The sequence below is a fragment of the Tupaia chinensis genome, unplaced genomic scaffold (assembly GCF_000334495.1).
Source record: "Tupaia chinensis unplaced genomic scaffold, TupChi_1.0 Scaffold143936_1, whole genome shotgun sequence".
NCBI lineage: Eukaryota > Metazoa > Chordata > Mammalia > Scandentia > Tupaiidae > Tupaia > Tupaia belangeri.
In genome coordinates this window covers 1,233,253-1,256,000 of record NW_006203787.1, presented here as the reverse complement: position 1 = coordinate 1,256,000, position 22,748 = coordinate 1,233,253, and the positions used below count along the sequence as shown (strand labels likewise).

At 46.3% G+C, this 22,748-nt stretch overlaps 1 protein-coding gene and 1 long non-coding RNA gene across 2 annotated transcripts in view; one reads left to right on the top strand and one right to left on the bottom strand.

The window, feature by feature from the left end:
• The window catches only part of CAP2 (cyclase associated actin cytoskeleton regulatory protein 2), a 123,479-nt gene that overhangs the window by 90,117 nt on the left and 10,614 nt on the right, over positions 1–22,748 (top strand). The window contains exons 8-11 of the mRNA XM_006165523.3: positions 18,664–18,853; positions 20,762–20,934; positions 22,362–22,485; positions 22,583–22,665. Of these exons, the coding sequence (XP_006165585.1) occupies positions 18,664–18,853; positions 20,762–20,934; positions 22,362–22,485; positions 22,583–22,665 (570 nt within the window). The remainder of the gene's footprint in view (positions 1–18,663; positions 18,854–20,761; positions 20,935–22,361; positions 22,486–22,582; positions 22,666–22,748) is intronic.
• The window catches only part of LOC102497805 (uncharacterized), a 51,289-nt gene continuing 33,536 nt past the window's right edge, over positions 4,996–22,748 (bottom strand). The window contains exon 6 of the long non-coding RNA XR_337023.3: positions 4,996–5,121. This is a non-coding gene — a long non-coding RNA (uncharacterized LOC102497805). The remainder of the gene's footprint in view (positions 5,122–22,748) is intronic.

Here is a 22,748-nt window from a genome sequence, read left to right as displayed (position 1 = left end):
CCTTAGAAATCATATGCTGGGCTGGCTTCATGGCCTGGTGGGTAAGGCAGCTAGGTTCCATATGGCGACCATGTGGTTCAAGTCCTAGACCTGGCAGCGTGTGAAACATGGCAAGGGCAAACACACGCATGCCCCAAATCCCGACAGGATGGAAAAATGGGGAAGGGATTGAACATGACTTTCTCCCTGTCTCCCTGTCTCTCTCTGTAGCAAGTTATACACCCTCTACTAAAAACGAAAAGAAGGAAATCGCATATGCTTTGCAATAGTAAATTTCAGAGTTTCTAAGACAACTCATAGAGGGAAGTACATTTGACACAAACACACACACCACTCATAATACTAAAATAAGTTCCACAAGACAGTACCTTCTCTTACCATGTACAATACGTTCTGTTGTTTTCTTTTCTATTTTATGTCATCTCCCACAAAATTCTGTCTGAGATCCACTAACCTGATTTCATGACTCATTAATGGGTCACAATACACATTTTTTAAAAAGATTTTGCCATAGGGAGTGTGTACAGAGAGACAGTGAGCGGGAGAGTGAGAAATCACGCCCAGGAGAATGGCCACACCACGATCTCTTTCTCACCCTTCTCCTTCTGGGACTTCAGGCATACACACACACACATGCCCAGTGTGATTTTGAAGATGCCGTGTCCGGGACTCAAATCGCTGTCGGACACGTGGGAGTCCAGCACCTCAACCTCATGCCACCTGCTGGTCCCCACATTGCACGTTTTTAAAAACATGTTTTGAAATAAAACCTGAGTGTGATGGCCAGTGGTGCAGTGGCTTGCCCACACGGGATAGCTCTGGGTCGTTATCAGAGACCTCCCCAAGAATGCGGGATGTCCACGTGTTCACATGACCATGAGCTGGGGCTGGCTGAGGCGGGGGTAGATGGCGCGAGGACTCTGTTGGGGTGCTCTCTCTCTGTCTCTTTCTCTCTCCTCTGTCTCTGTTTCTTATGGGAGAAATAATCAACTTTTAAAAACAAATCAATAAAACCTAAGTGTTACACTTAATGAAAAATAAAAATGAGGGACCAGTAGTTCGCACAATGACTACCTCACTGGACTCCCATGTAGTCAACTGCAGTTCGAGTCCCAGATCCGGTGGCTTAAACTCGCACCGGGCACGTGTACATGTGTACCCAAGATCCCAAGAGGAGAATGGAGGAGAAGGGATTGTGGCGTAGCCATCCTCCCTAGGGGGTGATTTCTCACTTTCTGACTTTCTGTTTCTGTCTTTCTAGCAAGCACATGAACCCTATAGAAGAAAACCTTTCCAAAAATAAAATAAATAAATTTAAAAAATAAAATAGAAGTGATCCCTAGAGCGCACCTTGGGCATCGCGGATCACCGTGATAATGGCAGCTATTAATGTGGAGCAAACGACTTACAAGCCATGGGAAAATGCTCTTCCAAAGGATAAGCGCAGAGGAGCTATTTCAGCTCTTTAATGGAAGAGTGGAAAATAAAATTTCCATCAGACGGTAAAAGTGAGAAATGATTACAATAAAAAAAAGTTGATATGGAAATAACATCTTACAGACAAAAATCTTTTGAGAAGCTTTAAGGCATCTGCATAGAAATGTATTTACTGCTTATTTTCATCCCCTTCGATGGCTTGAACAGGAAAGCTACTTAAAAGTGCATTATAAGAATTATACTTTTGAATTTTAAAAATTAAATTTCTACTTGAAATAAAAAAACGTTACTGATCCCAAAGCATAATCTACAGCGTAAATCAAACTAATTTCTCTTCATTTACGATGGTCTGTCCACATCTAAGCAAAATGAATGCTCAGCAGTTATGCCCAGAATCACAGCATTTGTGCAAAGAGGAAAAGGACTATTAAAATGATCTGATCAAACAGCCTTTGAGAAAAAGAAATAAGTAAGATAATTTCATTTATTTTTTTCACCAACCACACTGTATAAAAACTATGCATTTATTAAAATGATAAATACCAGGAAAGAATGCAGGAAGCTGTGCTGTGCTGTTCATGGCTACCATAGTACTCAGAACTTTAAAAATACCCGTTCCAGGGACCAGCAGATGGCCTAATGGTTACATCACTGGACTCTCACATGACCAACTGTGGTTCGAGTCCCAGACCCAGTGGCTTCAAACTCATACTGACACATCCCATTTTTATTTATTTTTAGCAAAGTCTCTCAAAAAAAAAAAAAGCATTCCATCTTTTTTTATTATTATTATTAAATAGAGGTTTTTGTCATAGCCTACATGTGCTCATCAGAGAGAGAGAGAGAAAGAGACAGAGACAGGGGAAAAGTGAGAAATCACCCTCTGGGGAGATGGCCACACTGCAATCTCTTCTGTTCCATTCTCCTCTTAGGTTCTTGGGTATGCATGCACATGTGCCCAGCATGATTTTCAAGCCACTGGGTCCAGGACTTGAACTGGGTTCAGCCATGTGGGAGTCCAGCAATATAACCACAATGCCATCTGCTGGCCCCAAAAACCCATTCCATCTTAATGGATGTAGCCCATTACAGTACTCCTATCTACACCACAAAAAACTTAGGGCCAAAAGCCAGGCATGGGAGTGCACACTGGTAATCCCAGCTACCTGGGAGGCCTAGGTAGGAGGCTCAGAAGTTCAAGCCTGTAGGCAACACAGTGAGACTCTGTCTAGGAAGAGAGAAAGAGGTGGAGGAAAGAATGGGAGGAGATGAGGGAGGGAGGAAGGGCCAGCCCTGCAGCACTGTGGTCAAGCACTGTGCTTAGAAAGCCAGATCCCCTGTGGCCGATGCAGGTTGGAATCTGGCTTGAAAGCCATGCATGCCCAGAATCCTGATGGTGATGCTAAAGGAGGAAGGAGCTTGTGCATGACCACACTTCACTGGAGGTGCTATCTCTCTGTTTCTCTCTCTCCTTCTCTCTGGCAAGTGCATGCACCCTCTGGCAGTTGAATTTCAAAGAGAATAATAAAGGCAAGAAAGCGCATGGCAACTTAACGCCCCCAGTATTTTCAGTATGGTCGAGCTCTTCTATTGCACCCTGCAGGGTTTGTGGGACCGAAGCATGCTCCTTGGGATGCAGAGTTCCCACGGTGCCTCCTGGCGGGACATCCTGGTGGGACACACTGATAGCCTGAGGCAGGGTGGGGGGAGTCCGCCTGCTCCCACCTCCTACCTCCCCCCTTTGACTCTCCCTCCACCCGCAGCTGTGCCCCCAACTGCTGCCCTGCTCAGCTGTCATGTCAGAGTGGCGGGTGGAGGGAGAGTCTGTGCACACGTGTGCGGGGCCAGGGCCGGCCTGCTCTTGGGGGAGGAAGCAGCTGTGCAGGAATTTATCTGGAATTTCTTGTTCCGTTTACTGTGGAAAACGGGATCTTGTTGTTTCTTTGAGCTGTCCTTCAATGCGAGAGCAAATGCGACCTAGGAGGATTCCGCACCGGAAACGATGTGCAGTTTTCCTTTTCCGTATTAATTTCCATTGTTCCCTCCCTTGCAAATGCACTTTGTGGAGTAAATTCATCTTCTGGCACCAGCCCAGCAGAGAAGCTAACGTTCATCCCTTGCAGTTGGTCGGACTTGTAAGATTTGTTGGCAAATTCCATCAGATCAGATCACGGAAGCCAGAAGACGAAGGCCCAGTCTTTACACTTGTCACTACTGAAATAATTGATATCTTACATACGAGTTGTGTAGATAAACTTTCCAACTGTGTGAGAGAGAACACACCCTTCAGTGGGGCCTGGTCATGCCACAATCCTTTTTCCTTCAATTCTCCATCTTGTTGGAGTCCTGGGCAGGCATGTCCACGCCTGGTGCATTTTTCAGGCCATTGAGACCAAAACCCTACTTGGCCACGTGGGATCCGACCTCCTCTGCACAGCGCTTATCTCTGCTCCACGCATCAGCCCTCAGTTATTCTGCCCTGTGTGGGTCCGTCCAGAAGAAGGTCATGAAAAGAATTCCATGAATAGGATAAATATGCTGATTTTATTAACTTTTGGGTGTTAAATTTATTAACATATCTGTCCTTTCACACAGTTGTGAATTATATTAGCTTTTAGAACTGGGGTGTAATTATTTGTAAAGTAAAACAAAACTATCCAAGGATGAGTGTATTGAAAGTCTTGTTGAAGTGGCGATTTAGGTCCTAATGTTAATCATTTGATTGAAAATGTCTGTCCTGTACACTTGTCATCCATCCTAAACTCCCTTGAGTCCCCACGACCAGGAAATACGTGGGGGTGGTTAAAATCACAAAGCGGAGCTTCGTTTTTACTGAAGCAAGACGCCTCCGATTGCTTCCTTCTTCCAGGATTTTTCTGGAAGAAGGAGGACTTTTCTTTTCAGTCTGCATCTCAGTGGAAAGGCCAAATGCCTGTTACTGAAGAGAAAGCTCAGTGGTTTGTTTTGATTAAATTAAAGCTCAGCCAGAGGGTGTCCTGACCTACTGGACATAATAGAGTCTCTGTAGCATGTTTTTAAGTATGTGTGTCTTTGGGACCAGCAGATGGCATAATAGTTACATAGTCGACCGCAGTTCGAGTCTTGGACCCAGCAGGTTAAAACTCATGCCAGGCGTGTGTGCGTGCCTGTCCAAGGTATCAAGAGGAGAATGGAGGAGAAGGGATTGTAGCATGGCCATTCCCCCTGGGGGGTGATTTCTTGCTTTCGGTCTCTCTGGCCCTCTCTGTCTCTCTGGTGAGCACATGCGCCCTATGGCAAAAAATCTCTCTTAAAAAGAAAGAAATACAGGATCTCAAGCCCTATCGCAGCCTCTGAGTTCACCTGCGTTTTAGCAAGAATTCCCCAAGTGAATTAATGCGTTCTACAGTTTGAAGAGCATTGCTCTAGCATGTTTAAGTTGGGCCAAAAGAATCGATGTAATTGGTCGTTCCTTTCACTCATTCATTCCTTTACTTACTAACGATTTCTTGGAGGATCAGGTATAAAGTGCACTCCAGGCAACGTGTCTACACTACAGTGCCTGACATCAGGCGGCGTTTTTATTAGGATGCATAAATAACACAGAGTTGGAGCCGAACTAGATTAGAGGATTCCCAGCTGGTGTCCACTGTAGAATGTGTTGCTTGCTATTTGGTCACAGACGTCTTCAGTACTGATTGATAACTAAAAGAGTAGAGAAAGAAGCATGGTTTTCCCCCATCACCTCAGACATGGCAGCGTCATTAAAAGCAGGAAAATCCGAGGAGGAGTGAGCAGAGGAGGAAGAAAACCTCTCACGTGGGGTTTCGCCATGGTTTTTTGAGGTGTCCATCCAGGTGGAGAGGTACAGCCTGCAGGAGAAGTATGGGCCTGGGACTCCCTGGGGCGTGGCCCCAGATTTGAATGATGGAAGTCACCTGCCTTGAGGTGACAGTGAAATGGCAGAGAAGGTGGGAGAAAGAGGAGCAAGGATTAAACCTGAGAGGGCACCATTATCTGGAGAATGGGGTAAATCAACAAGGAGAGAGAGAAGGGAGAGAGGAGGAGGACTAGAAGAACCCAGAGTCTCTAGGCTGGCTCCATGGCCTAGTGGTTCGGGGAGACAGATCCCACATGGCAGACCACATGGCTTGTATCCTGGTCCTGGCAGCTTAGAAAACACACAGGGTGTGTGTGCATGTGTGCCCCGAATCCCAACAGGGTGGAGAAATGGAGGAAAGGGGAGGAAATTGAGGCGTGACCACGCCCCACTGGGGTATGCGTGCTCCCTTTCCCTCTGTCTCTCTCTCTGGCGAGCACACGTGCCCTCTGGCAAATAAAAAGGAAGAATCGAAGGTCTCAGAGCCATGAGTCAGGGCATGACACCAACTTCAGTACAGGAGATAAGGACTGGAAAGGCTGTCATTGTCCATGATGACGTGTTGTCACTGACCATCCAAGAGCAGTTTCTGGAGGCCTGGGGGTAGACGCAGTTTATAAAATTAACAAGTAAGAAATTTCATGTGTCGGAGCCGAGAAAAACGATATCCCAAAGGTTGGCAATTGGCTCTGCTGAGTTAACGTATCGGCCTCAGAAGCACTCTCTGACCTTCTGCTTACGGGGTCTCTGGATCGTCTCTGATGCTCTGTCTCCCCAAGGGCAGGAAGGGGCTTTACCCTGCTTTCCATTACCTGCTGGAAGACTAGAGCTACTGTAGAGGAAAACACCTGCTCTGGGCCCGTCCCGGTTTCATGAACTAAACTCCTACAGCACACAAGAAAGTTGGGGAATGACGACACACCTGCACAGATTTTTGTCATAAGCTATTGTCTACCTTCCAGGCCCATCCAGCTCCCCGACAGAATCATTTACTCTAAAACTGGCTGCACCCCGCCCCCTTTTTCCACTCTCCTGTTAAGAGGGCATAAAAGTCTCAAGTATCTGTCCCCTCTTTGAAATTGTCTTTTCTGCAGCTCCTGTGTAGATATATGGGCATTAAATAAAATTCGTCTTTTCTCCTTTTTTTGAGAGATTTTTGCTTGCTAGAGAGACAGAGAGAGACAAAGAGACAGAAAAAGAAAAATCGACCCCCCAGGGGATGGCCATACACAATCCCTTCTCTTCCACCCTCCTCCCGGGAATTTAGCCACACACGCACATCCGCCCGCTGTGAGTTTTAAGATTGCCAGGTCTGGGACTCGGACAGTAGTCGGCCACGTGGGAGTCCAGTGCCTCAACCACCATGCCACCTGCTGGCCTGCCCTTCTGTTACTAATCTGCTTATTGTTGGTGATTTTGAGTGAACTGTCCAAAGGGAAGGGAGCATTCTTTCACCCCTTCAATGTGTAATGATTATGTACGGACATTGGTCAAAACTGATGGATTATCGTGTGTAGCTACAATTTCTGCCTTCTGAAGTTTGGGAATTACTTGTGGAGTTCATCTTATCTTCATCAGAATCAGTGTGGGTCAGAAACAGCCAAATAGCTACAATTTCACACACAGTCGTCTAGCACTTGCTGTACTTTGAAGCCCTAAGTAAATCTTTTATATTTAGAACTGTTTCTATGATCTCGTAAATACCTCTAGTTTCAGTGTTAGTTGATAAAAATGTATAAATACTTTAGAGTATTTAAACCTTTCTCTCCATAAATCAAAATGCTAGTAGCTTTTAAAACTGCTTATTTGATGGTTAAGATTATTTTATTTGCTAGAATGTTCTCATAATCAAGAACTCAAACCCATGAAACTTGAGGACTAGCAAGTTAAAACATTAATACACATTCCTAAGCCTTCACCCTAGGGATAGTATACTTAAGATGTGTTTGCTTAAAATTCTTTTAATTCATGAATTGAAGGCAGTGGTGTAACTAAGAATTTCCTGTTGCCCACTCTCTCCATCAGCCCCTTAGGAATCTCAGGCTGTGGTTTAAGGGGTGACAGAGATGCTCTCCAGAGCACAACTGAGGGTGCCTGGGTAAGAAGAGACCTTGGGGGACTAGCAGGTGGCATAGTGGTTAAGGTACTGGACTCCCACATGACAGACAGCAGTTCTAGTCCTGGACCCAGTGGCTTGAAACTCACACCAGGCACGTGTGCATGTGCCCAAAATCCCAAGAGGAGAATGGAGAAGGGATTGTGGTGTGGTCATCCCCCCAGGGAGGTGATTTCTTGCTTTCAGTCTCTCTAGTAAGTGCACGTGCCCTATAGCAAAAATCTCTCTTAAAAAAATAAAGGAAGAGACCTTGGGTAAGAGGTGAACTCGTCTGCAGGCACCCCTGGGACCCCATTCATTGCTGAGGTGCCATGCCTCTGGGTCCAACTCCGTAGTCCTCATTCTTGAGTCTCCCCACTTCCCATAATCCTTGCCCTGGCTGAGCGATCTTCCCCATCTCACACCCCCTACCTCCCGCCATGAGAAAAAGCAATGGCGGATGAAGCCTTTGGCCCAAGCTTTTTAGGGTATTAAGGGGGGCAAATCTGTTGTTTGGTTTTTATTGCCAGTGAGTGCGTGAGAGAGAAGCATCCCCGACAGAGAGTGGTACATGGTCTCTCTGCAGTCCTTTTCCTCTGCTTTCCCATCTCAGCATTTGAGGTACAAACGTGCACGTGCCTGGCGTGTTTTTCGAGCCACTGGGGCTGGGATTCAAGCCACATTCGGCCACACAGAATCTGGCTTTCTACCCATGGCACTTAACTGCTTTGCTATAGAGCTGGGCTTAAACCATCCTTCCTTAAAAGTGAACTTTATCTTTTCAAGTAGCAGGAATCCATGGAGACCCTCTTTGGAGAGAGAGATTCAAGGAACACTTTTCTCAGTCCAAAGGAGCAGAGTATAAAGCATGCGTGATTATCTGGTGTGCATATTTTTGCAAACAGATCTGAAGGCAATGCTGAGAGCTATTTTTTTGAATAGTGAAAGTTTCCTTAAGTGAGTTTGTAACACTTTGAGAGACGATGCCAGTGTGGGCCTATAATTTCTCATGTGGTTGGTAACACTTCGGTTTCATTATGTTATGCTAGCATTCGTGTCCACTTCTAGAACCCCCTTCTGCCAGCTTCCATGTGTCAAATCCCATCCATCCCATAAGGCTGATTTAGGGCAGTCTTATCTCAAGAAGCCTCTCTGGGGCCAGCAGATGGCACAGCAATTACATCGCTGGACTCCCACATAGCCAACTGTGGTTCAAGTCCTGCGCCCAGTGGCTTGGGACTCATGTCGGGCTCATGTGCGTGCATGCCCAAGTTCCCAAGAGGAGACTAGGGGAGAAGGCATTTTTGGCATGGCCATCCCTTCAGGGTGTGATTTTTCACTTTCCTTATGCCAGGTGCTGCATGAGTGTGCATGTCCAAAATCCTGAAATGAGGGAGAGAAAGCAGAGAAGAGATCGTAGTGTGACCATCCCTCATGGCAGTTGCTTTCTCTCTCTCTCTCTCTCTCTCTCTCTCTGGTGAGTGCACGCACTCTCTAACAAAATTGCTTTTAAAAAGTTTCCCTTATAAGTAATTAAAATCCATATATAGGGACCAGCAGTTGGTGTAATGGCTACATCGCTGGACTCCCATATAGTCGACCGTGGTTTGAGTCCCAGACCTGGTGGCTTAAACTCATGCTGGGCGCATGTGCATGTGTGCCCAAGGTCCTGAGAGGAGAATGGAGAAGAAGGGATTGCGGCATGGCCATTGCTCTGGGGGAGGGGAGTTGATTTCTCTCTTTCTGTCTCTCTGTCTCTCTCTGTCTTTCTGGCAAACACACACACCCTATAGGAAAAATCTCTCAAAAAAATGCATATGTAATAGAATAGTCCAATGTAAATAAGCTTTCTAATAGTTCTTATTTTATCTTAACCCTTACCGCAGCCATTTACCAAGTATCGATAACTTGAGAAAATACGAGTTTGATTATTTTTAATTGTCAGAGGGCAAATGTGTTTGCCAAAGAAAAATAAGGGGTGTTCATCCCCCAGTGCCATGTGGTCACCTCAAATCCCTTCTCTTCCATTTCTCCATCCTGTCAGGATTTGGGGTACGTATGTCTGGCATGTTTTTCAAGCTGCCTGAACCAGGATTCGAACTGCAGCCAGCCATGTGGGATCCCACTCCTTTAACCAGTAGGCTCTAAGTATAGCTCCAGTAGCTTTTTTATGACCCTAAAATCTGAAAGAAGCACAAAAACTTGAATTCAGTGTTAGTTTGGGTATAGGCTCTTCTGGCCAAATGAAGTACCCGTCCTGCTAATTCAAGCCACATGTCACTCTTGGGCTTTATATAGCTGAGGGCTCTCTAGAATTTGTCTCTTTGATGGCAGACTCTGCTATCTTTAATCCTGGGAAGTTTTTCCCATGGAAAATGTAATTTTATCTTTCCTTTTTTTAATGAGAAATTATATTTTCAAGCTGCCAGTGCTGGAAGACAAGAGGGACAATCTGGAAGTTGCAGATTGGGTCCCGATATCAGTACAAGGCGAGGCCAGACTAATAATTGAGGCTACTTATCAAAACAGTTTATAGCCAGATTGCCTGAACAAACTCGACCGCGTTCTAAGTTTTCTTCTGGCCTCGGCATGGAAGGCTTCTCTGCTTTTACCAAAAGTCTCACTTTGAGCACAAAGAACAGAAATCATCACGTTTTTATGGAAACCTGAGCTCCCAGTGTTCTGTTGCTACAAATGAAATAGGGAATATTCCCTTTATTGACTTTAAAAAAAATATTAAGAAACACATGTCATGTTTAAAACACTATACAGCACTGGGACGGTCAATGGCATAATGGTTAAAGCAGCTGGATTCCACGTGGTCAAATGTACAGTTCAAGTCCCAGACCTAGCGGCTTGAAAAACACACTGGGTACATGTGTGTGCATGCCCAAAATTCCAAGAAGAGAATGGAGAAGGGATGTACTGTGGTCACCTCAAGCCCTCCTGTTTTTTGTTTTTTTTGTTTTTATTTATTTATTTTTGCTATAGGGCATGTGTACTCACCGGAAAGACAGAGAGAGAGAGAGAGAAAGTGAGAAATCACCCCCAAGGGGGATGGTCACACCATAGTCCCCTCTCTTTCATTCTTCTCTCGGGATTTTGGGCACACACACACACACACACACACACAGTGTCCAGGTCTGGGACTCAAACCACAATTGCCCGTGTGGGAGCCCAGCATGTGAGAGATACCAGTGTGGACCTGTAACTTCTTGTGTGGTTGTTAACACTTCTGTTTCCACTGTAGCACCTGCTGGCCCCTGGCCATCTCACATGAGGTGACTTTTCACTTTCCCTGTCTCTGTTTTCTCTCTGGCAAGCACACATGCCCTATAGCAAACTTCAAAAACAAAAAACTTATTCAGCATGTTTTTGTGGTCTTATTAACAATTCTGTCCTCTTTGAAATGCTCACAGAAACTCTTTCCATTGTTAGAAGTCTCAAAATTCTAAGAAGTGATAGAAAGAACAGAAAAAGTCCTAACTTCCCTGTGGCTTACCCTGACATTGTAAGAGATGAGATAACTAGGGCTCATCTGTTCACTTCTGTGCAGCTTTTCCATTGTCACATGGCATTTTCATTTTCTTGGTCTCTGTGGTTTTTTTGTTTTTGTTTTGGTTTTGGAGAGAGATTTTTGCTATAGGGTGCATGCGCTCACTGGAGAGACAGAGAGACTGAGAGACAGAAGGCGAGAAATCACCCCCCAGGGAGATGGCCACGCCACAGTCCCTTCTCTTCCAATCTCCGCTCCGGATTTTGGACACACATGCACACGTGCCTGGCGTGAGTCTTAAGCTGCCAGGTCCCTAACCATGTGGGAATCCAGCGACGTAACCATTACACCATCTGCTGGTTCCTTGGTCTCTGCTGTTTAAAAAATAGTTAAACTGCTAATCAAGAAGTCAGTTGCCTGACCTGTTCTTGGGTTGGAGATGTCTGTGTGCCCTTCTCTCCCTTAAAACCCCAATGTCCTCCTTTAGGGCAAAAAGATCTGCAAGGCATCTGGCGTCCTGGCCCAGACCTAAGCCACAGCAGTTCCTTCTCTAGTCTCTGACCCCCACCCCAGAGGAGAGCTGGCCTGCCCACCTACGTGCACCCAGCATCCCTTGTTCAGGTGACATGTGACATAGATCTGACTGTGTATGCAGTTACTCCTAGTATCACCACCCCCACTGTGAGCGTCCTCCACTCAGGCCTCTTCCCTCATCCGGTGCCCAGTTCCCAGTGCGGCGGCGCTCAGTAACTGTGTGCTGAATGGACTAACAGATGAGCCCTAGTTATTCATTTGATCCATTTCTCTAATAGTTATATTCTATTTTGCCTAAGTCATCTCCTACCCCTACTGTTGGGTTTGAAAAAATCTTAGAACTCAAAGTGTAAAAGTTGAAAAAGTTTTAAGCTATTTTATTACCTGGAACAGAATAAGCGAAAAAAAAAAAAAAAAAAAAAAACAGAGGTTTATTTGGCTCATGATTCTGGTGGGAAGAAAGGCCAAACGCAGGAGGACAGCATCACAAAGGGGCCGGGGCCGACAGAAGCAGAGGGGGAGCCGGCACATGCAGGGAGAGAGGTCTGGAGCAGCCCTTTCATGACAAGCCGCCCTCAAAAACGAACCCCTTCTTATGAGGTTAGAACTCACTGGGCCTTCAGAGACAGTGCTCCTCCATTCATGAGGGCCATACCACTGTGATCCAGTCACTGCCACCCTAGGCCTCACCTCCTAAAGGTCTCTCCACCTCTCCACACCCTTACACTGGGGACCAAACTCTGAAACATGAAACTTTGGAGGACAAACCATAAGCCAACCACAGGACTCAACACAATGAAGAACTGGAGCGACTTTTACGGTTTGTTTAGAATCCAATTTAGACTATACCCAGGTTAGACGTGAATGCCATTAACTTTACAACTGCCGCCAGCAAAGTAATGTGGAGGCTCCATTTAGGAACTCAAAGTTATTTCCCTTTCATAACAAAACCGAAATTCCGGGGCCAACCAGCAACACGGTGGTTTAGAGAGCTGGATCCCACATGGCTATTACACAGTTCAAGTCCCAGACTTGGCAGCTTGAGAAACACGCCAGGCATGTCCAAACATGTATGGACGTGTCCAGAATCCCGGAAAGAGGAAGAAATGGATAAGAAGGGATCGCAAGGTGACCATTTCTCAGGGGAGTCACTTTCTCCCTTTCCCTCTGTCACTCCAGCAAGCACATCTATCCTTGAGCAAAATTTTTAAAAAAAAAAACATCTAATGGGAGCCAGCAGATGGTGTGGAGGTTAAGGTGGCCGGATCCCACGTAGCCAACTGCATAGTTTGAGTCCTGGATCCTACAGTTTGAAAATCATGCCAGGCGTGTGTGTGTGTGTGTGTGTGTGTGTGTGTGTGTGTGTGCACCCTAAGTCCTGAGAGGAGAATGGAGAAGGAGAAGACACTGCAGCATGGCCACCCCCTTGGGGGATGATTTCTCACTTTCTTTCTTGGTGATTTCTTTCTTTCTTTCTCTCTCTCTGCCTCTCTCCAGTAAGTGTACGTACCCCATAGCAAAATACTTTTAAAAAAAGAAAGAAAAAAGACTAATGATATATAAGCCTAAATTTGGAAGTAAAAAAAAAAAAAACCTGGTAATTATTTCAAGAAGTAACACTTAATAAAAACAAATTACAATGCACATTAGCATACAACTATATTATATACTATAATATAGCTATATAGTATATAATATATGTAACCCAAAATGTAAAACTTTCTACCTGCCTCCTACAGTGGTCACATTGTTTTAAGCTGTAGTTCTTATGTTTAAAAACAGGAGACAGCAGTTCCTAGGAGTCAAAATTAATTTAGACAAAAGGATTTGTAGTACAATAGCTTTTCAAAAGTCTTCGTGCCAAAAACAGAAGCATATAATCAAACATCTGTTCTCAAAATTAATCTTAACAGACCTTAAAAGTAGCATTTTTAGGTTTTACGCTGTGTCCTTTCAACATAAGTGAACTTTCGCACCCTGAATATGGCCATGTAAAATCATAAATGTATTGCTTTTTTTTTAAGTTGTAAGCCATCATTACATGACTTTAGTAGAATGTATCTATTTATTGTTTCCTGTCTGGGGCTCTAAGATACTTAAGAGACTAATGGTATGAACATAAAGTCAGGTACTTTGGCCTTTGTGTGTGTGTGTGCCTTTTCTTAATTTTTTTTTTTCCTATGAGCGTGAGAAACAGAGAGAGAGACAGCGCCCAGCAGAATCTCAACACTGCTCCGCCCCAGCCTTAGCCGGCCCTGGTCACAGGCATACACGTGCCAGGTGTTCCCATCGGGGTCTCCAGAAGCAAACTCAGAACCATCTGATGTAGGTCAGCTTGACAGAGCTTCACGTTTTACCCCTGCACCACCATCCAGCCCACCCAATGCTGTTTTAGTTTTTTTGTTTTCTTAAAGAATCATTTATTTTATTTATTTATTTGGAGAAGTTTTTGCTATAGGGTGCATGCGCTCGCCAGACAGACAGAGAGATAGAAAGCAAGAAATCACCCCCCAGGGGGGATGGCCACACCACAGTCCCTTCTCCTCCATTCTCCTCTCGGGATTTTGGGCACGCACGCACATGTGCCCACCATGAGTTTAAGCCACTGGGTCTGGGACTCGAACAGTGGTCAGCTACATGGGAGTCCAGCGACATAGCCATTACACCAGCTGCTGGTCCCTATTTTATTATTATTTAATTTGTTATAGGGCATACATGCTCACCAGAGAGAAACAGAGAGAGAAGGAAAGTGAGAAAGCAAGCCACCGGGTCTGGGACTCAAACTGTGGTCGGCTGTGTGAGAACCCAGCATGTCAACCACCACGCCACCCACCAGACCCCCCAATGTTGATCTTTAAAGGAGCATTTGTGTAGAGTTGCTGTCACTCAACTAAAGTGAAGTCTTTCTCCTTCAGGGTTTCTGTGGCAGGATACCAACATTCTGTCCCCAGGGTCACCTCCCACCTGTGTGACCTTGTGCATGTCACAGGGCTGCATGACCGTCTCTCTATGCCCCAAGCTCTCAGGTGTTTGATTCTACACCGGGGAAATAAAACGAAAGCAGCTTAGGGGGAGACATACTATAAAAGAGGTCGTTACTAAAGAAAGCCTTCTTTGGGAAGGACAAGAAGTCAGAGTGTCAGACAGTTTGCACTAGACAGCGTGTCTCAGTAGATGCCTTTGCTTCGTGGTGCGTGTGTGGATAGAAACAGGTGGCCTCTGTTCGGAGAAGCATTCGTCTGTGGGCTATGCTGCAGTTCCTTAGGACTTCAGCGGTAAAGAGAGGGAGACCCTGCGCCTCGTTACCCTGCCTGGGGCAGGGACTGTTACTTCTGCTCGTTCAGGGGCTTTTCTCAGCCCTGGCTCTCTATACCGCCCAGAGAATTTTGCCCACCTGGGAGCTATCCTCTTCTCTTGTTTTGTTTGTTTGTTTGTTTTTTAGAGAGACTTTTGCTATAGGGAGTGTGCCTATACAGAGACAGAAAGACAAAATGAGAAATGACCCCCCCCCCAAGGAGGATTAGCCACACCACAATTCCTTCTTCTCTATTCTCCTCTTGGGATTTGGGCACACACACACACATGCCTGGCATGAGTTTTAAGCTGCTGGGTTTGGGGCTCGAACCACAGTAGACTATATGGGAGTCTAGTGACATAACTGTTACACCATCTGCTGGTCCCATGGGAACTACCCTTCTGTATGAGGGTTTTCAACAGGTTCATGAAAATGCATGTTACAAAAAAATATATATGCAATGGATTTCAACTTTTTTTTTTTTTTGGAGATTTTTGCTTATAGGGTGCATGTACTCACCAGAGAGACAGAAAGCGAGAAATCACCCCCTGCGGGAGTTGACCAGACTGCACTCCCTTCTCCTCCACTTTCCCCTCGGGATTTTGGCCATGCACACATATGCACCCAGCATGATTTTTCCAAGCCACCAGATCCAGGACTCAAACTGCAGAGTCTCCCATGTGGGATCCAGTGCCTTAACCACCACACCAGCTGCTGACCCAGATCCCCAGATGCTTCTAATATTCAGATGAGTTCGAAAACCCCTGCCACAGACCATTAACCCCTGAGCAGAACCCCTGTCCTGTGCTGAGCATTAACTGTCTGTTAAATGAATAGAGCAGAACCCCTGTCCTGGGCCGAGCATTAACTGTCTGTTAAGTGAACAAAAGTAACCGGGGCCTGACACCTACCAGACTTGCCACAGTCCTTGGCTCCTCCCACTCCCTGATCGTCTGCCCCCTTGTTTTTGTTTTTGTTTTTTAGAGAGATTTTTGCTATAGGGTACTGAGCTCTCTAGAAAGAGATAGAGGGAGAAATCACCCCTCATAGGGGATGGCCACACCGCAATCCCTTCTCCTCCATTCTCCTCTCAGATTTGGGGGATGCATGCACATGTGCCCAGCGTGAGTTTTAAGCCACTGTGTCTGGGACTCGAACCGTGGTCGACTACCTGGGAGTCCAGCGTTGTAACCATTACGCCATCTGCTGGTTCCTCCCCTGTGCTTTTTAGTGTGAGGCTGTGATTCCAGCATGGCTCCACCCTGGGCAGACACAGACAAGAATGCAGGGAGAGCTCTGGTGTCGTCATCTGCCATATCCGACAGAAAGACAAGAGAAGGAGGCAAAGGGATTACTCTGCCAGGGACTGACCGTGAGCTCCCGTGAAGGGGACGCCTGATGGGTGTGATGCAGAGTCTACTGCACAGGAAAGCCCCCAGAGCAAACTGAAAAGTAACCGTGGAAACCAGAGCCTGGTATTGTGTTCTGATGGGGCTGATACAGGAGCCAGCCAGGCCCTACAAAGGGGAAGTGCAAGGCAGAGTTTCAAGTGGTCCTCAGTCCCGGTAATGCGGGCTTGTATTTTCAATATTCGTTGCAGTAAATCCTTTGTCTGGTGTTCCTGGATCAGCCGTCTGAATGTATCAGAGTTTCACGAAGTTGAATCTGGGGCTTTCTAGTCTCAGTGTCCTTTAATGGCTCTTGGAGAGCAACTCTGAATTCTGAGAGCGGGGGAACCATCTAAATCATTTTGAGATTTAGAAGCCAGGATCGTCTCCCCTTTCTAAGGAACAGGAGAACTATAAAGCTGCAGTGTTTGAGAGGCCGGGGAGGTCGGCCCTTCACCGACTCTATGAGTTACTGCGTGCTTGCGAATAAAGGGAATACTTGGAGGTTCTCCGCGTCCGTAGCCGAGGGCTGCGACACTGCCGATGTGCAAAGCTTGTATTATGTGCTCTGTGTGACTCAGAGCACATTCTCAAATTTCGCCCGTGTAGCATAATAGAGAAGGTTTAAGAGACTGTGAAATCATTTCCTACTTGACCTGAGAATCTCGATGGAGTCAGGCTGGTCTTCCTTAGAAACAAAAACCCACTGCGAATTCTGTCCTCATGAGGCAAGACCTCTAGCTTCCTGAGTTTGTAAGCCATTCGTTCTGAATAAAGGAAGAAGCTCTTACTTTCAGAGTAATTCTACACTTAATGGGTATTATGTAAGTACTTTGAAAATAGCTTGTTTTTTTTTTTTTCCAGCTAAAAAATGTTTTTAGTTGAAAAAACATCCTGATCATGACACTTCTGAGTTGTTTATGAGAAAAAGGATATTCTGATTTGTAAAAAGTTTAGCACATAGGTAAAGGTTTTTGTTTTCTTTTGTTAAGTTTTTTTTTCCCCCCATAGGGTGCATGCACTTGGAGGAGAGAGACAGAGAGAAGGAAAATGAGAAATCACCCCCTGAAGAGATGGCCACACGGCAATTCCTTCTCTTCCATTCTCTTCTCTGGATTTTGGGCACACACACACATGCACCTAGCATAATTTTCAAGTCACCAGGTCTGGGACTCAAACCACAGTTGGCCATGTGGGAGTCCAGCACCTTAACCACCATGCCACCTCCTTTGTAAAAATAGTTTTACCCTTTGTATTTGTTTTAGGAAAATCAGTGCCTAAACCACATTTCATCATCAACTTTGTGTTTCATGACTGTTGTATTAGTTTATTTTTTACTTATTAGAGATTATAAATCCTTCTCACCTGTAGGCATGAGACATTTTAGGTGTGTTTCTCTCCTACTAGTTTTTTTTTTTTCAATCTTATTTAACTTTATTTATTTTAATTTGACCAGAGAGGGATAAAGTGTGAGAGAGAGAGAGAGAGGGAAAGTGAAAAAGCAAGCTGTCAGGTCTGGGACTCGATCCATAGTTGGCCATGTGGGAGTCCAGTGCCCTTAACCACCATGCCACCTGCCGGCCCCTCTCTCTTACTAGTTTTAAGCTCTATGAGATCATTGTCTGTGAAGTCCTTCCCAGACATTAAAACCAACCATGTCTTGTCTATCAAACTTATACTGCCCTTTGAATTTGTTAGACTTTCACGTGGAAATCGAAGGCTCTTCACATAGCAGAGGAAATAAGAATAAGCACAGATCTTGTTCGGAGAGGATCTGGCTTTCCATTGGTCCACTAACAGTGTTCAGTCAGCCCTCGGGTGGGCCCTGGATGCCGAGGCCTTCAGGTTTGACAAGTATCCAGGCGTGCACGGTGGGCTCAGTTTGAGGCAGGCATATTTGGAAAATGAGTTCCAGAGAATTTCAGACTGTCTCTCTTTAGGTGCTCAAAAAGGTTCAGAAATACCTACTAACCACTGAACTGTTTTCTTCTTTTGCTGTCTCTCTTGTTGGTGGTTGCTGTTCCCAGAGTCCTAACCCTCATATCGGTTAGATTGTTATTTTTTTCCTTTCTTTCCTTTTTTTTTTTTTCTTTAACTATTTATTTATTTAAATTTGACCAGAGAGGGACAGAGAGAGAGAGAAAGAAAGTGAAAAAGCAAGTCGCCATGTCCGGGACTCAAACCATGGTTGGCCATGTGGGAGTACAGTGCCCTTAACCACTACGCCACCTGCCAGGCCTAGATCCGTTTTTTTTCTCATGATTTTAAATTGACCAGTGGCAGTTTCCTTCCTGTCCAAGCCTCGGACACTAACTACAAATGTGGCTCTGTCTGCCTCTGACCTGGCATGGTCTCCTGTCCCGACAGGACACCCCGCTTAGTCATGCTCTGCTCCCAAGGCTGGTCCCCCTTAGTCTAGGTCCACCCCATCAGACCCCGGATACACAGCGTGCCCTCTCAGAGCCCGGCCTCTCCATGGCCACAGCTTCGGAGACACCGGCGTTATCCCAGCCAGAACCTTGGTCTCAGCACAGCGCTCTCCATTTCCTGTCCCCACAGGGCCCTGTGGCGTCCACGGCATCAGCATTCTCCATCCTGTCCTCTGGGCCTGGCCTTCCTCCACCCCCTCCTCCACCACCTCCTCCAGGACCACCTCCACTTTTTGAGAATGAAGGCAGAAAAGAGGAGTCCTCTCCATCTCGCTCTGCGCTGTTTGCCCAGCTCAACCAGGGAGAAGCAATCACGAAAGGTGAGAGAACGCGACCTCGAGGCTGTCTCCCTTCCCCTCTGGCTCTGGGCACACAGAGCCCCCGAGGTCCTGTGAGAGACACAAGTTCCATCCCTGCCCCTGGCACACCGGGAGAGGGAGCTGCTGCTGGGAACGCAGGAGCAGGGCTCTCCGTCCCCAGCCTGACTGTTCCGTGGGCCACTGCACAGACCAGAAGGAAGAACGCAGACTCTGGGTTCTAAGTGGACCAGTGCACCCCACTGCCTCGCCCCTGACGCTTCTGCATCATCCCCTACAACGAAGCCATCTAGATCACATAAAAACGTGTCAAACAACAGCACCTCTGTCCTCCAGCACTGCACAGGCTTATCAAAGAACTATATGAGGGGAGCCAGCCAGTGGCGTAGTGGTTAAGGCACTGGACTCCTACATGGCCCACTGTGGTTCAAGTCTCAGACAGCTTGAAAAGCCAGGCACATGTGCATGTGTACCGAAAATCCCGAGAGGAGAATGGAGGAGAAGGGATTGCAGTGTGGCCATCCCCCACCCCTGTGTGTGTGTGTATGGGGGAGGGGGATGATGTCTTGCTTTCTGTCTCTCAGGCAAGTGTGTGCATCCTATAGCAAAAATCTCTCAAAGAAAACATAAATAAATAAGAACTGTATGAGGAGACTTTAGAAAGTCCATGGGAAAATGGAATTAAAGCATGAGTTTATTTAGGTGCAAACAAACTTTGAAATCTGTGCGTGCTTTTTTCGTACCATGCACTTCTGTACTATGCAACTTCCGTGAACTTTCTGAAGACTGTCATAGCACTGCGCTGCTTTTGTCCTCATGTTGGAGGGTCCGTTAAAAAAAACCATCCGCCATTTATGTTCTATCAGGATCGGAGCGCACACACTCCAAACACAGTCACGTTAGGATGCCGTGGAAATGGACTTCCGCTGTGCACGGGTGACAGGCATTCACATTCATGCCTGCTCTTACCGGGCTGGAAGCTAAGAACCCACATTCCAGATTTTTCACTGGGACCTACTGGCTCTGCTACCCTCTCTAGACCTCATTTGCAAAGTAAGAGAATGGACTCCTAGCCCTGCAGTCCAGTTCCTATTCTGATACATAGGTTCTGGAACGCCCTAACCTTCTGGGCATCTATCTGGAGGGTGGTTTAGCCTTGAGAGAAGAGGTAAGCCATGTCATCCTTTTAGATGAAGTGGTTTGTATTTTGCAGAATTTTTACTCATTATCTTATCTCTATTTTCAGAAAGATTTTTTTGCTATAGGGTATATGTGCTTGCCAGAGAGATAGAGAGACAGAAAGCAAGAAATACACCCTCCTCCCACCCCCAGAGGAGAGAGCCACGCTGAGATCCCTTTTCCTCCATTCTCCTCCCAGGATCTTGGGCACACATGCACATGGCCCCAGCATGAGTTTGAAGCCACTGGGTCCAGGACTGAAGCTGCGGTTGGCCATGTGGGAGTCCAACAGTATAACTGCTACACCATCTGCTGGTCCCATTCTCTTCTCTCTTTAATGAAGAAGTCCCACAAGTTAAATATTTACAGTGCTTCTATCAGGCTAACCTTATACAGGACTTAGACTCTACACTTTAACCTTGAGCACTACACTGTGATGAAATAACATTACCAGAATCCTTCTTTTTTAAAATTATTTAGTTATTTTATTTATTATTATCATGTTTAATTTGACCAGAGAGCGAGAAAGAGAAAGTAATAAAGCAAGCTGCCAAGTCTGGGACTTGAACCGCAGTTGGCCATGGGAGTGTGTGTGTGGGGGGGTGTCCAGCGCCCTAACCACTGTGCTACCTGCCAGCCCCACCTTACGAGAATTCCTGTGCACAGTACCTCCTGTCGATCTAAGCAATGCATACAGTACACAGAGCCGTGTCTCGTGTGCTGCCATCCTAGGGCTGCGGCATGTCACTGATGACCAGAAGACGTACAAGAATCCCAGCCTGCGGGCTCAAGGACAAGCCCCATCTCCAACCAAAAGCCACACTCCGAGTCCCACGCCTCCCAAATCTCATCCCGCTCCGAGACACGCGCCTGTGTTCGAGTTGGAAGGAAAGAAATGGAGAGTGGTGAGTGCGGGCCCCTCTCCTTTATTGCTGGCACGCTCACTGAAAGGACCAACGGCTCGCCATTTACCAAGGTCTTAAGGGTTCTAAGTGACAGAGGCAAAAGCCGCTGGCCAGAATAGAAACCAAGACATTTCAGAGTACTTCTATAAGCCATTTTCCCCCATTATTTCTCATGCGTTATTCTTTCACTTTTTGCTGTTCTTTTTAAATTGTGATAAAATGCGCACAACATAAAATTTACAATGATCCATCTTCCACCCGCAGTTTGGGAGCATGAGTTACATTCCTGTTGCTATGCCACCATCGCCACCACCCTGCCTCAGAGCTCTTTCCATCTTGCAGAACTAAAACTCTGTACCCATTAAACAGCGCACGCACCCTGTGGCAAAAACCTAAAAAAGAAAGAAAATCTTAAAGAAAGAAAAAAACACCTATTCCTCTCCCTCCAACTCCTAGCAAGCACCATTCTGCATTCTAGGAACCCAGGAATCTGGGAATTTGACTCCTTCTCCCATAAACTTAAGGCAGTGAGAGCGACCACGAACACATGGAAATGACCTGCCCGAGGATGTTGCATTCAGTCCTGCAGACGGAGGTGCCGATGCTCCTGCTGCCACTCACCATGTTCAAGGCTGAGCGTGTGGGCAGGGTAAAGACACTGTCCCCTGCCAATGCAGAGGGACACCCCTAAGATCAAGGACCAAGGTCCATAGAAAGGCTGTCATGATCTGAGAATTCCCTGGGGCACAGACCCCTATGGTGACCTTGCCCACCTGTTTGCCCAGCTCCTATTTGACAGGGCAGATTTTGCGACAGCATCAAGGCCAGACTTAGCATGGATGTCTCAACAGCACACACGTCCCCGCTCCACCCCTCCCACTAGCCAGGGTGCCTGATGCCTGATGGTTTGCAAATTGACACCAAACCCCCTTCACACAGCAGTTCCATCCATTCCCATCAGTTCTACAAGGTAAGATCTTGATTTAGTGAGCAAGTGGTTCTGAAAGAAACATAGTGAAAAGCTACAATTTGGGACCCAGCAGACGGCATAATGGTTACATTGCTAGACTCCTACATGGCTGTCAGCAGTTTGAATCCCAGACCTGGCAGCTTGAAACACACTGGGTACATGTGTGTGCATGCCCAAAATTTCAATAAGAGTGGAGGAGAAGGGACTGTGGTGTGGCCGTCCCCCCCAAGGGGGGGGGGTGATTTCTTGCTTTCTGTCTCTCTGTCTCTGTCTCTCCAGCAAGCACACACACCCTATAGCAAAAATCTCTCTGGAAAAAAGCAAAAAAAGGAAGAAATAAAGAAGAGCTACAATTTATACTGAACTCCACTGTAATTTCGGTCTGCAGTGGATTCATTTTATCCTTATATCCTAATATTTAGTGTTTGAAATACGTTTATATCTCTTGTCATTGTAGGAGTACCAAGAGGACAGGAATGACCTTGTGATTTCAGACGCTGAACTGAAACAAGTGGCTTACATTTTCAAATGTGACAAATCGACTCTCCAGATAAGAGGGAAGATCAATTCCATTACGATCGGTAGGACAGAACGGGGGCTCTGCTGTTACTGTGGTGAGCTGTTCTGTGTGAACGCACCGTGCGGGTTTCGTAGAGCCATTTCTGTTTGTTTCCCTAGACAACTGTAAGAAGTTCGGCCTCGTGTTTGACAATGTAGTGGGCATTGTGGAAGTGATCAATTCCAAGGACATTCAGATCCAGGTGAGCGGCTCTGCCCCCCACGCCCTGCCCCAGCCGTGGCTCTGCACAGACACCCATCCTGTCTGCAGTGGGAGAGTGAGCTT